This window comes from Typopeltis vanoorti, chromosome 2 (assembly GCF_054136105.1).
Source record: "Typopeltis vanoorti isolate ZY-2024b chromosome 2, IOZ_Tvanoo_1.0, whole genome shotgun sequence".
Classification (NCBI taxonomy): Eukaryota; Metazoa; Arthropoda; class Arachnida; order Uropygi; family Thelyphonidae; genus Typopeltis; species Typopeltis vanoorti.
Window position 1 is genome coordinate 127,247,431 of NC_143550.1, and position 14,902 is coordinate 127,262,332.

At 37.0% G+C, this 14,902-nt stretch overlaps 1 protein-coding gene across 6 annotated transcripts in view; it reads right to left on the minus strand.

Moving 5' to 3' along the window:
* LOC150109418 (basement membrane-specific heparan sulfate proteoglycan core protein-like) overlaps positions 1-14,902 on the minus strand; it is a 1,783,738-nt gene that overhangs the window by 1,562,388 nt on the left and 206,448 nt on the right. For all 6 annotated transcript variants that reach the window (XM_090413063.1, XM_090413041.1, XM_090413033.1 and 3 more), the window contains exon 5: positions 3,948-4,085. In XM_090413063.1, coding sequence (XP_090269189.1) covers positions 3,948-4,085 — 138 coding nt within the window. The remainder of the gene's footprint in view (positions 1-3,947; positions 4,086-14,902) is intronic.

Genomic DNA, 14,902 nt, shown 5'->3' on the forward strand with positions numbered 1-14,902 from the left:
TTAGTTTACAATGAACTCAGGCTATTTCGTTTGGCAGGAAAAATTCTACAAACAGATAGAGGGGACAGCCATGGGTTCACCACTTTCCCCACCCTTGGCCAACTTCTTTATGGAGACTTTTGAAGAGAAAGCCTTACACTCAGCCCCACAAAAACCAACCATATGGCTTCGCTACATTGATGTGTTCACTATTTGGCCACATGGCCCGGATTCACTCCTCTCCTTCCTAACACACTTAAACAACCAACATCCTAGAATCAAGTTCACCCTAGAAAAAGAGGAAAACAATAGCCTCCCCTTCCTAGACACACTAGTCACCCACCAACCTGATGGTATCTTGGTTTTCTCAGTTTAAAGAAAACCCACCCATACAGGCAGATACATTCACCAACAATCCCATCCCCCCCCCCCCACAACAATATGGAGTTAAGACACTATTCAACAGGGCAAAAATAATCTGTTCAAATGATCAAGCCCTAACCACCAAACTAAATCACATCCGTGACACTTTCTCAGCCAATGGCTCCCCCCCCCCCCCAACAGAATCCAAAAAATACTTAAGCCAGTTATCTACAACCCACCTTCCTCCCCCCCCCCCCTTCACAAAAAAGATTACTCTAAATCCATCACCATTCCCTACATCTGAGGCACCTCGGAAAAAATCAACAAAATTTTAAAAAACATGACTTGACCACTTGTTACAGACCATATAGAAAATTTGCATCCCTTATCTGCTCCACTAAAGACCAACCAGTTCCCCTAGACCTACCAGGTGTATACCAGGTCCCTTGCAGCTGTAAATTATCCTACTTTGGCCAAACAGGCAGGACAGCAAATATCAGAATCTCAGAACAAGGATTACATCCAATTTCACCAGTACAGCCACTCTGGGCTTGCAGACCACGCTCTGGATGCTCGCCACAGAATAAGATGGAAAAAAACCACAGTAATACATCACAGCAAGTTCAAATATGAAAGACTATTCATGGAATCAGCCTCAGCCCTTAGGAACATGCCAAACCTTAACAAATTTGGATGCATGAGACTGCCCCAAATTTGGGAAACATTTATCAGAAGAACTTCAGCCCAAAGGCCAAGAACTACCAATATAGCCCACCAGGGGGCACCATCGGGACTTTAGGAAAATAGTAGCTTCCTAGCTTCTGTTCTTATTTGCTGTTATGTAGTACTTGCGTGCACTTGTCTTTGTATTAAGTTCCCAAGAAGATGGCAACGTGACATTTGCCGAAATATCGAAAGTATATATTAAAGTTTATTTAATTTATATTTCTAGTCTACGCTGTCAATTCCTTAATTATTAGTTATCAATCCTTTACCCAAGTGTAAGCAAACAAATTTTGCACCCGAAGTATCTTCAGGCCTGAGGCAACTCGTGATAAAGGTGGAGCAAGCTCTCATCACTACTTGTCCTAGTATCTTCCATAATGCAGAGCATATCTCCTTGCAGAGATGTATAATGCTATGCATTAAGGGAAAGGCCACTACCCAGACCAGTTTCGATCTTTATCACGATATGTGATAAAGATCGAGAGTCAGTGGGAGTCAGACAAAGAGGTGGTGATACTAAGGTGGAAGCAATGGAGAAGTCATTTACCTATACAAGTTGCCAAAAGGTGTCTCACATTATTATTATTAAATTATTCTGGATTTCAAGAAAGATGTTGAATAAAGGTCAAAACCGGTCTGGGTAGTGGCCCCTTCCCTTTATGCATGGTATTATGTCTGCAAGGAGATGTGCTTTGCATTATGGAAGATACTAAGACAAGTAGTGATGAGAGCTTGGTCCTAGTATCTTGGTCCACGAGTTGCCTCAGTCCTGAAGATACTTCACGTCAAAACTTTGTTTGCTTACACTTGGATAAAGGATTAAACTAAATATATTATAGTCTAGCCAAGTGGAAAAAACTTCCAAGGTTCTATTACAATATCCTTCATTTTTTCAATAAAGCATGAAGTTTGTTTTTTTTTAACATAGGTGTCATGTCATAAATGGTGCCACCAGATATGCAAAACATTGAGAAATTGCTGAGCAAAATATCTGGCATCCACTATAAGCCACAGTAGTATATCCTGCTTGTGCATCTTCGGTGCTCCATAAATTCTGTGAACTAGCCACCACATAGAAACAAGACACTGCATGATATCTTAGGGACCAGTTTACAAGGTCTTTAAAGCTAATTAGTGTTGTGGGCATGCAAAATCATAATCCAGTAGATTGTAGGCACATGTCATTGATTAAGTGCTGCACCTCTACATATCTGCATCCAAAAATTGTTATATTATGGGCAGACAAAAGGAATGCTACAATGATCTTATTTTCTAAAATGCCTGACTATTCTATTTTTGCTGCACTAAAATAAAAAAAAATAAATAAATAAAAAATCAGCTAACGCCTTTTATTCCCATATAGGAAGTAGGCAAGGGCGTTTTAGCCCTATCTAACTTTTGGAGACTGAGTGGGCAGTTCATTCTCCACTGGTACCCAATCAGAGATAACTGGCCCAAGGCTATCACTAAGTGGCACGCCATGAAGAGAGACGACTCAACAAGTGCTGTTATCTCATGGTCCCTAACCTTAACACAATAAATATGTAATGTCTGAAATAGTGTGGGTTCTACAGTCTTGAATTTAAAGTATGAAAAACTCGAGTTTACGGGAGAAAAAATCTGCTTGCCCATGCCAGAAATCGACTAACTCGGGAACCGGTCGAAAAAAAAGCTTAGAAAAATTTTCTCTAGTCACAGACTAGATTTGAAACCAAGTCTTCATTCATGCAGTTAAGTGCCATGGTGTGCAAATGCCACATCCACTGAGCTATACAAATGATACACACACAAAATAATAAAAATAAAATTTAAAAAATCAAATATTTAGATTGAAACATTAAAGTCTAAGTGTCCTAGGTTGAAACTTTTGATGAAAGTCAAAAAAAACCTGATCAAGGATCATACCTCATTTCTTATCAGTGATTTTTTTTTTTTTTTTTTTTTTTTAACATTTTAAATGATTTTTTTTTTTTTTGACTGCTTTGACAAAAAAAAAATAATTTTATAAGTAAGCATCCAGTATCTACCAGAGAACAAAGTGTTCAAGTTTGTTCTCTGGTGGATACTATCTGGTAGTTAGCATAACTATTCTGTATTGGTTTATGATTATTAGTATTAATTTGTTAATACTAATTTATTAGTGATAACCATTGGCTTGCTTGTTGCAAAACTAGTCATTAAAACAGTTGTCTCCTGAGAAGCATACTATAATGTACACAAAATGATCAGATTTACCCTTGCTAAATCTATCAATAAGACATGTTGCAGATATACCAGATACCTATCGACATGCTCCCCCATCTACAGAAGTCTCTGAAGCAACACCACTAGTGCCCATTTTCTTCAAAATGTGGCGCTTATAACAATTACCCAATGCTTTTAAACAGCCAATCTCTTATCTAATTAAGTCAGTATCTTAGCCTATCCAACTAATTTAGTTACTAGATCGCCAGGGTAATCAAAGGTCTCTTGCAAAACCTACATGTGCTACTGCATCTCCTTGTCCAGTTTATTTGATACTTTGTTTTAGCCATCAAATTGCATATTACAACTGCCTTTCCACAAATTCATGTTGTTGAGTATCAAAATTATCAATCCAATTTTATAAATATCTGAGAAATGAGAAATTTTTTTTCCCCTTCGACTTCAAAACCTATAGTTTTATGTTTGGAACTTTCACTGCTCTGGAAAAAAATTAACATACTTAATCTTTAGAATGAAGCATTCAGATCATTAGCTTATTTCTTCAAAAGGAAAAAAAAAGATGTACAGAAACAGTCATTTATGTATTTAAAGTACAAGCATTTGCTTTAAAAAACTTAATATACACCATTACAACAGTTATCCATTACAAAAACCTGAAATTGCTTATTACTCACGACAACCAAGTTCATCTGATCCATCTCGACAATCTTGCCTGCCATCGCAACGTTTTTGAGCATCAATACATTCTCCAGATGTACAGCTTAACTGATGAGATCCACAGGCTGCTGCTGGTACAGGTGAGGATGGTGGAACTAGTAAAGTACAAACCTACAGATATATACTAAATTGCAATATTTAAGAAGAGCTGAAATTCATTGTGGTATTACAAAAATCAAGTGTTTTGACAGCTTATGTTGAACTTTAATGGAGAACCCTCTAGAGAAGAGAAGTGAATTTATTTAGCTAATAAATTAGCTAATATTTGGCCTTGGTCACTAAAGCATTTTCATGGGCACAAATAATACAACTAATACTTTTGTACAATACAGTGTATGTTCTATGTATTCATTGCCAAGAGTGAATGGATTATGGTGCAAAAGAATGAGAGAGAATCATGTTGCTTGCACTCGCATGCAAAATATTCGAGTCATGTGGAAAATGAAGTGACAAATATTAACAATCTAAGGAAAGATAGTGAAACAGTGAAAGTATTCTTAAGAATACAGTAGTGAATAATGGTGTGCAAAATATGAATGGAAACATGAAAAAAAGTGACTGAAAATAATGTGGATGATAAAATGACAGTAAGGAGTGAAATAGCACACTTCATAGGACAAGCAGGTGATTATAATAGTCTTAGACATCAACTTCGGGAAATTTCATGGGGGGAGGAATTGGAGGGCCGTGATATCATTAGTGCGTGGGAAATTGTGAAAGAATATTTGTTAGCAGCAATGGTAAGTTGTATACGAGTGAAGAAGAGGACACAATTTGGAGTAAAGTGGATGACAAACAATATTAAACAGGAATTGCATGCGAAAAAGAGGCTATGGAAGAGATATAGTGAAGAGAAGATGCATGAAGAATATAAGACACAGGCCAGAAGAGTGACTAGTGTGGTAAGGAAAGCGAAACTGGAATATGATAGGAGATTGGCCCTAAGATCCAAAGAAAATCCTAAGGAATTTTTTTAGCTATGTGGCCAGTAGGAGGAGAAATGACTGTAGAAGAATGATATTGTGAGATAAAAATGGGAATAGGGTGACCGATGCAGAGGACATAGCAGAATTGTTCAATGAACACTTTATTGGAGTATTTCATCCTAGAGGAGTCTGTTTTAATGCTAGAGGGATAGGGCAGGTTCGGGGTTTAGAGGTACAGGAGGAGAGTGTGTTTCAGATACTGAATACTCTGGATGTCAGTAAAGCTTTGGGATTGGATGGTATTTCACCACGAGTTTTGAGAGAATGTGCTAGGAAACTGACAGTGCCTTTAACCTGGCTTTTCAATGAAAGTCTGGCTGCAGGAAAAGTGCCCAGGGAATGGAAGGAAGGTAAGATAGTGCCATTGCATAAAGGTGGTAACAGACTGGAAGTGTCTAATTAGAGGCCAGTTTGTGTGTCATCAGTACTTGTTAAGATCTTGGAGAAAGTAGTGAGGGACTATATACAGCATTGGGTAGATGAGGGTAATGTTATCTGTGAGAGTCAACATGGATTTGTGAAAGGGCACTCTTGTTATAGCAATATGCTAGCCTTTTATAATAAAGTTACAAAGACATTAGATGAGGGAAAGGCATATACTGCAATTTTCTTAGACTTATCAAAGGCATTTGACAGGGTGCCACATGATAAGCTGATATTTAGTTGCAGCACATGGGTCTGAGTGTCAGATTGGTCAACTGGATTCAGAATTGGCTGTCTGATAGGTATCAGAGTTGTGTATGGTGGAGCAGTTTCAAGGAGGCAGAGGGTTACAAGTGGGTTCCTACAGGGCTCAGTACTAGGACCTATATTGTTTAGCCTTTATATCAATGACATTGCCAGGGGATTGCAAGGGGATATTTAGTTGTTTGCAGATGATGCGAAGCTGGGAAGGATTATTCGTAATAGTGCAGATGTGGTAGCCCTGCAAGAGGATTTAAATAAGCTAGATAGATGGGCAAATGAATGGGGGGTGTCAGTTTAATGCAGCAAAATGTAAGGTCTTGAGGTTTGGGAAACATCAATGGGATGCTGCATACTCTATGGGAGGAGTTATACTGGAGGAAGTAGGGGAGACAAGAGATCTGGGGTTGATGATCGATAGAAACCTGAAATTTAGGGGACATATTGCAAAGGTGGTGAAGGTAACACAGAGGATTGCTGCAATTATGAGAAGGACACTGACCTGCAGAGATAAAAGGGTTATTATTCCATTGTATAAGTCTCTGATCAGACCACACTTAGACAATTGTTCTCAGATTTGGTCCCCAGGATTTGAAGGGGATAAATTAACTGTGGAAATGGTACAAAGATGGATGACAAAGATGGTTTCAGGACTGTGCAATTTTGGTTATGAGGACTGGCTGAGGGAATGTGGACTGCAGAGTTTGGTGGATAGAAGGAGAGATATGTTTGAAACTTTCAAACTGTTGAGAGGTGGTTACAAGGTTGACACTGAACAGCAGGAAAGAGTGATGACAAGAGGCCATTCCTAGAAATTATGAAAGGAAATTGTGAGCAAGAGGGTGAGGAGTAGTTTCTTTGCATGGAGGGTGGTTGAACCATGGAATGAATTGCCTGATGGAGTGGTGAGAGCGAGAACGGTCAATGAGTTTAAGGAGTGGTATGATAGACTGTTTCTTGTTGAAAGTTTATTTTTCACTTGGTTAGAGTATAATAAATTTAGTTTAATCCTTTATCCAAGTGTGAGCAAACAAAGTTTGCACCTGAAAGTATTTTCAGGACTGGGTTAAGGTGGTACAACACCAGGGCCACTTGTTGCAAAGGCGGAGCAAGATACCAACACTCCTACCTCAGTATCTCCTATAATGCAAAACACATCTCCTTGCAGATATGTCTAATGTTATGCATTAAGGGAAGGGCCATAACCCAGACTAGTTTCGACCTTTATTGAGGTCTCTTCAGTGGGAGCCAGGCCAAGTGGAGATATCAGGCAGAAGCTTTAGCAGGTCATCTCTACCTATAGGAATTGCCAATTGGTGTGCCACCCTTTTTTAATAATTTACTCTGGATTTAGAGATAGATGTTGAAAGTTTATTTTTCACTTGGTTAGAGTATAATAAATTTAGTTTAATCCTTTATCCAAGTGTGAGCAAACAAAGTTTGCACCTGAAAGTGTTTTCAGGACTGGGTTAAGGTGGTACAACACCAGGGCAACTCATTGCAAATGTGGAGCAAGATACCAACACTCCTACCTCAGTATCTCCTATAAAAAGGTCGAAACTAGTCTGGGTAGTGGCCCTTCCCTTAATACATAACATTAGACATATCCGCAAGGAGATGTGTTTTGCATTATAGGAGATACTGAGGTAGGAGTGTTGGTATCTTGCTCCACCTTTGCAACGAGTTGCCCTGGTGTTGTACCACCTTAACCCAGTCCTGAAAATACTTTCAGGTGCAAACTTTGTTTGCTCACACTTGGATGAAGGATTAAACTAAATTTATTATAGACTGTTTCTTGGGTGGGGGGAGCCCTCCCCTTGATGAGTCTTGACAGACTATGTTCTTAGGAAGGACCTCCCATAATGAGTCTTTTGACTCCATGGAGGCCTGAATAATAATAAATGGAAGCTGAAGCAAACAAAGAAACGATTGTCGTGTGGTATAGCAGACAAGAGAATGAAAGAAAATGTGAATGGAGAAAGAATGAAATGTGAGAGACTGGAAATAAGAAGGTATTGTGCAGATTTGATGACAAGAGGTATACTTAATGAGAAAGTAATAGAAGCATGTCTTTTAGGTGTGAAGATCAAGGATGTTAATGAAACCATTAGTTCACAGAAGGGAGAAGTGAAAGTTTGTTTTAGCAAAACATTACTTGGAAGGGGAGAAATATGCAATAAGACAGGATGCGAAAGTGCTGTTGAAAGAAGCAAAAATGAAGAGAAAGGAAGTGACGATCAAATGTGCTGCTTCGGTATGATAGGATAGAGTTGAGAAGAATGGCCACGATTGCTAATGAATCGATAAGAAGATTGTGCAGGAGGAATGGTGTGCATTTTATAAATGTATGGAGTGAATTTGATAGACAAAAGAACTTATATATGCGTGATAGATTACATTTGAATGGTTTAGGAGTTAGATGTTTGAAGGAAGTGTTGTTCAGTGAGAGTTTGGAAGTGCAAAACAAGGGAAACTAGAGATATTATGGGAAATGCAATTAAGTATGTGTTACTATCCCTGGTATAAATGAGTGTACATAGAAATGATTATGCAATGCTGAATGCGATTTCACAGGATTCAGATTCAAATGGGTTGGTAATGACATTACACAAGAGTAATTTTGTGTCCAAGAGGATGTGCACAAATGCCAGAATTACCAGAAACAAGGGAAAGAAGTATTTGGCATTGGTCAGCTCGACTTGGCAAAAATTATAGGCATCAGCGAAACCTTGTTGATAAAAAATGATACAGTTATGGGAATAAAATGTAAATGGTATTATATTTTCAGGGAAGACAGAAAATAGGACATTAGGTGAAATATTGCTGATAGCTGAAGCATTACAACCAGTAAAGTTAAAAGCAAAAGAAAATTTAGGCATGCAAGTGGGTTCATTTCAGGCTATCTGATTTGAAAGAGAAGCCAATAAGAAAAAATAGGTTGCTGGATGCTGCTATAGACTAGGGGCTACAAAGGAAGATGTAGATGCCATGCATCAGCACGAATGCAAGCTGAGCAATTATTATGGGAGAAATCAACTGCAGGGACAGAGATTAGAGGTAGGAAAGCAGATATGGCATGATGGAAGTGGAATTTATACACTTGCTAAGGGATAAATAACTGAAACAATATAATTATAGATGGAACCAAGGGTTTGAAAGTGTATCTGGTAAGAGCATCAGAAGATATTGAAATATAAATCTCAGATCTAACAAATTCCAAGGGAGTGGAAAGAGTAAGACGGTTCTATTACATAAAAGGTAGCTCCAAGAGACTACAGACTAAATAATATATCAGGAGTGGTTATTGAAATATTGAAAAGTTTGTTAAAGGAAATCCAACAGTCGATGGATAGGGATAAATTTTCTTTATAGTAGACACAATGGCTTTGTATAGGGTGATTAGTAATTTTTTTTTCCAATTTATTCACATTTCATAATAAATGTGTGATTGTAATTGGATAAAGGAAATGGCTATTCCATGATACTGCTGGACCCCACAAAAAAATTACAGAGTAACACATGGAAAGCTATTACAAAATTAAAATAAAAAGCCAAAAGGGAAAATATAGGATTCTTATCCATTTAATAGCTATTACAAAAGTTGGAGCAAATGAGAATGGATATGAAGCTAGTAGCTTGGATAGTGGGTGGCTGACAGATACCATAAAATAGTATATGATGGAATGGAATACTGACCTAGGGTTCTACACTTGGGTTACTACTCTAATTTATATATTATTAGTGAGTGATATAGGAAAAGATTTAAGGGGGGGGGTGTATTCAATTTCTTGCTGATGCAAAACTGGGGAGGGCAATAGTGATAAATGTGATATCCTACAGGAAGATTTAAATAACTCAAATGTGGGTAAAGGATAATGATTATCAATCGACTGTCATAAAATTTCAACTCAGAGTTATGCCTGAGTTGAAAAGATTATCCATTATATGATATTGATGGTACTCGATTGAAGGAAACTGATGAGGCCAAGGACTTGGGGATAATGATGACCTAGAGTTACAATTTAGAAAGCATATTACAAAAGTTGGAGAAATAGCCCAAAGGATTACTTGAATATTGAAAAACATACTAACAAGTTAAAGATGGAAAAGTTATTATCCCTCTTTATAAGGCTATAATTTGGCTTCATCTTGACTACAGTGCACAGATTTGGTCACTTTGATTTCTTAGCGATCAGGAGGTGGTAGGAAGGATTCATAGACAAGCAACTAAGCTCATGACAGCTTTGTGGAATGCTCCTTATGAAGATAGATTTAAGGTGTGTGGGTTACAAATTTTAGTTGATAAGCAGAAAAGAGGGAACATGATAAAAACTTAAGATATTAAAAGGGTTTTATAAAATTGATGCAAAGAAAATTTTTCAATATCTGACAAATACTAAGAGAACTAAGTGTCATCTATGGAATTTGTGTAAGAGTATGGTTAGTAAGGGTGGATGTGTGCGCGTATGTGTGGAATAAATTTTTTGTGTGGCAAGTAGTGAATTAGTAAAATGGATTTCCAAAATTAGTTGCAACCTATCAGTGAATGAATTTAAGGAAAAGTATGATAGACCTGTGTGTATAAGCATTAGTGAGGATCTTCCATAATGAGTCTCTGGAATCCATAGATTCCAGAGACTCATTATGGAAAATAACAGGCAAGGTCCCAGTCCTAAACAGTGACCTGGTGCAATGATAGAAACTTGTTTAAGGTCTCAAAAATAACCATGTTCCAAATTTGAGGTGAAGTGAGGCTGAATTTCACCAGATCTGGTGAATGCTGTAATGTTGTTGCAGATTCTAGGAATAATCTGCAATCATCAATTTCAATATGTACACTAAGAGGTACACAGGCTATCAGATAATACTATGAAGTTTACATTACTAATCTCCTATCAACAATTTTCTCTCTATTAGTCTATTACTTATCAGCTCCAATATTGTCTATCTAACATTTCATTCCTTTAATCCACTTCTGACTATATCAATCCACCCAGGCTTTCATTTACCTCTGGATCTTTTTCCTGCCATCTTGGCATCAAACACCTGTTTTGCAAACCTTTATTCTCCCATTCTATTTAAGTGACAATACAATCTTAGATTAGCCATGCCCACACATTCCTGAATTTGAATGAAGTTACTATCTTCATTTTTAATGATTCTGTGACTAATTTTTCTCAAAACTCATATGCAGACTAGTCTTCCATCAAGTGTTATTTCTAACCCACCACTCAGATCCATAACTTAAAACTGGTTTGAATACCATGTTGTATACTGCTAGTTTAGTGTTTAAGCTAATTTCTCTTATTCTATATAAATTTATTCAACTGGCTTCCCATTATACCAGCTTTCCTTATGTCAAACATTTCCTTCTTTGGACCCAGTTTATTCTTCAAGTTTCTCTTCCACAATTTTTTTTAATCTCTTCTCAAATATTCTTCCATAAAATCTTACCTGGGAAGACTTGACAGAGAAACTTGAGAGGTAATATTACATACTTTGGATGTAAATGGGACCAAGATAAAAAAAAAGTGGACTGTTTATTGTCCACTTTTTTTTTTCTTCATAATCAGCTTTATTCCTTTTTATAATAGGTGTGAAATATGAAAGCTCTACTCCGATCATCTGGAATTTGATCTTCAGACCAAGCCCTATGAATTACATAATTTAGCCACTACAAAACTGATGCTTCCATATTTGAGCATTTCTGATCAAATATCTACTCCAGCTGCCTTTTCACATTTTAGGCTTTTGAGGATTTTTTTTTTCCTTCCCACCTTAAGTACTGATATATATTCCTATTTGCACTCTTGAATATTTCCTATTATTGTGTCACTGCTTTCATGCAAGTCTTTCAAAAGGAATTACTCCAGACATCTAAAATATCCTTATCCTCAGTTTTTATTATTATTATTTGACACCTCTAGGGAGTCCAAAGATTCATCGAGGGTGGGCACCTGCTCTACAACTCAGTCTCCACCACTCAATTCACCAACTGACCGCAACTACACCACCCCCAACCACCACTAGTATTTTCACAGACAATCAAGCATCCATGCCCACGGCAGGATTCGAATACGCAGCCTTTTGGCTGGAGAGCAGATACACTAACCACTTGGCCAGCCAGGCTGGCAAATTTTAGTTGATAGGCATATGATTCCTTTTACAGTACTATTTTCTCCATTTCTAAGCTTTTTCATTAGCCTCTGGTACATTATGTTCTCACAAAAGTCTTCTTCCTGTGACTTTTGTTTAGCTACACAGATTGTATTTTTTGTTACTCTATTCTTTTAGTGCATCTGGCAATTTAATTGCTATTAAATTATATAAGAACACCATGGTGGACACTTTGTGTCCACCATGGTGTTCTTATATTTCTATCCTTGCAAACAATTTCACATGCCTCCCTAGCTGAATACAATTTATTTTCCAGTTTGCCACCAAGACTCCAAGTTTGGTTCAAATTTTTGAAATGTTTCATTTTATCTGTAAAAATCTGCTGAACTTTAATTTTTTAAAACTCATATTGTGCTTTTCAATGTGATATTCAATTTTTGTTGTACTTAGCACTGAGTGATAGTCACAATTTCAAATCCTCTGCAGTCTTGTATTCTGAACCAGCATGAAAATATCACTATCAACAATAACTGTCGAGTAGGTTTTTATTTCTTGTATTGCACACAAACTTCTGCACATCTCTATTCAGGAGCATAGTGTTAGTAATAATTAGTCCACAACCTGAGCAAAATCCAGATGGTACTTACCATTATTATTAGCCTTGCCCTTTTGTCCAAATTTTCCCAAAGTGAGTATATGCCTGCTGGGATTAATTTCCTACTCTGCTGTTGAGATTTCTGACAAGGTTCACTTTCATTTTCTTTGTCAGCTGCATATACCATATGCAGCCTCCATGATTAAAATTTGTGAAAGGAGATGGTGAATAGGATGGTGAGAAGTGTTTTTTTCTGCATGGAGATTGGTTGAATCATGGAATTTGTTGCCTGATAGTGAATGGGTTTAAAAAGTGGAACAACAGATTTGTCTAAGCTGCACCTCCTGCAATGAGCTATGACTCCATAGAGATCTGGAATAATTGTCAATTCAATGTTAGTAAGTGTAGAATAATGTATTTTGCCATGAGATCTCCAATGGCATAATATATTAGTAGAATTATGCTTGGAGAAACTGATGAGGCTAAGGATCTTGGAGTTATGGTGGATAAGAAGATGAAGTTTAAAGGTCACAGCAAAAATTGCAAATACAACTCAGAGGATAATCGCAATGCTGATAAACATTTACATAAAGATAAATAAATCATTTTTGCCTCTTTACAAGACCTGGATATGATCACAACTAGATTAATGTGCATGTTTTTTGTCTCCTGGGTTCTGATGGGATAAAGAAGCTGCGAAGAGGGCACAAAGAATAGTTACAAAGATGATATCAGAATTATAGAATGTAGATTATAAGGAGAGATTAAAAATATGGACTGAAGACTAGTAAATAGAAAGGGGAAGGGTCATATGATAGAAGCCTATAAACTAATCAAATGGTGTTATAAGATACTGGTTAATTGAAATTTTTGTACTATGAAAGGTGGGGAGAGCACAAGTGGGGTACTATAGAAGTTTGGGTATAGTTAAGAAAGAAATGCTATACAGATTTTTTTCTCACAGTAGTGAGTGCAACAGTTTGCCTTTCAAAGTGGTGAGTATCTAGTGTGAATGAGTTTAAGAAGTATAACAGCTGATGCAGGTATGGCATGGCCTCCCTTAATGAGTTCATGACTCCCTGGAGGTCCAATAATGTTTAGGACTACTACATCTTCAAAGAGAATGCCAATAAGGTTATTATTACCTGACACATCCAAGGAGTTCAAAGACTCATCGAGAGAGGGCACCTACTCTACAACTCTCCCTTTCCACCATTCACTCCACCAATTACAACTAACTGCAACTACAGCAATGCCATCTACTGCCCACCAATACCAGTATTTAAACAGACAATCACAAACATCCATACCCACAACGAGATTCGAACCTGCAACCTTTTAGCTGCAGAGCGGATATGTTGATGTAGGACTACATCAACAAAACAAACTGAGGTTCAAAAAAAATCATGTAAGTGTTGGTTAGTGTAATTATGGCCAAAGCAAGTTTCTATGCCACCTTCAACAGTAAATGAAAAATCTGTTATAAAGGTTATTTTCTTTCTATACAGTACTTGAGCAAACCAAGGAGACAGATCAACCAAGTAAGATAACTATAAAACACTCAACTGTTTAGAACTTATCCAGAAGTAATATCCATTACATATCTATTCTATTATCTTACTCTATAGCATGCAAGCACATATTCAGCTTATTTCAAAAGAGGGCAATGAAAGCTATGAATCTATTGTCCCAGTATTCTTACCTCAATAAATTGAAGATGCCAAGTTATATTCTTGTTTTAATCCTTTATCCAAGTGTAAGCAAACAATGTTAGTGCCTGAAAGTTTTAAAAATCAATTGCTCTTTTGAGACTTTTTAGACAATTTTTTTTTTCAGATTGTAAAACTATAAGCCTGAGAGATTTATAATTAAGAGGCTCACAGTGAACCAGAGAAAGAAAATTGTGCAGTTTTACTTCGACAATAATCATTCAATAATTATTGAATTTCCATCAAATATTGAAATTTCAGCACTGTTTCCAGATTTAACAGCACCTGACTTCTTATGACGTTATTTGAAAGGGAAGGTGTACCGAAACAACACCAAACCTTGTATGTTGTCCTGTAGTTGCAGGACAGCATTCAAGCTGAAATCCAAACCTTACCATGACAGACTCATCGAGGAGAGTTATGTGAAGCTGAAAACGGAAGACATTTACATGACATTTTTCACACCTGATGTCAAAAAAAACCTTCATTCTTTGAAAAAAATTTTTGTGGTAATTAAAATTTCGAACAGTTCATACACAATAGAATTATTACTATTTCAAATCACCTAGGAACTCCCACCCTGTACAATCATCCAAACCCAACAATCAGTTATTCCTAATAGAATCTCAATTGGTAACCTGAACAACTACTTCAACTGTCCAAAGTACACAATTCCTTCACAGAGCAGTACATGGAATGTCATACCTGGAAAATTTTAAGTCAGAGAATGATATCCAAAGTCCTACTCTCAAGACAGTTAACACTTGCCAACCTCTCAACATTCCTGATCTTGTCTTAACTAGCTCTCTCCTTAGATATAC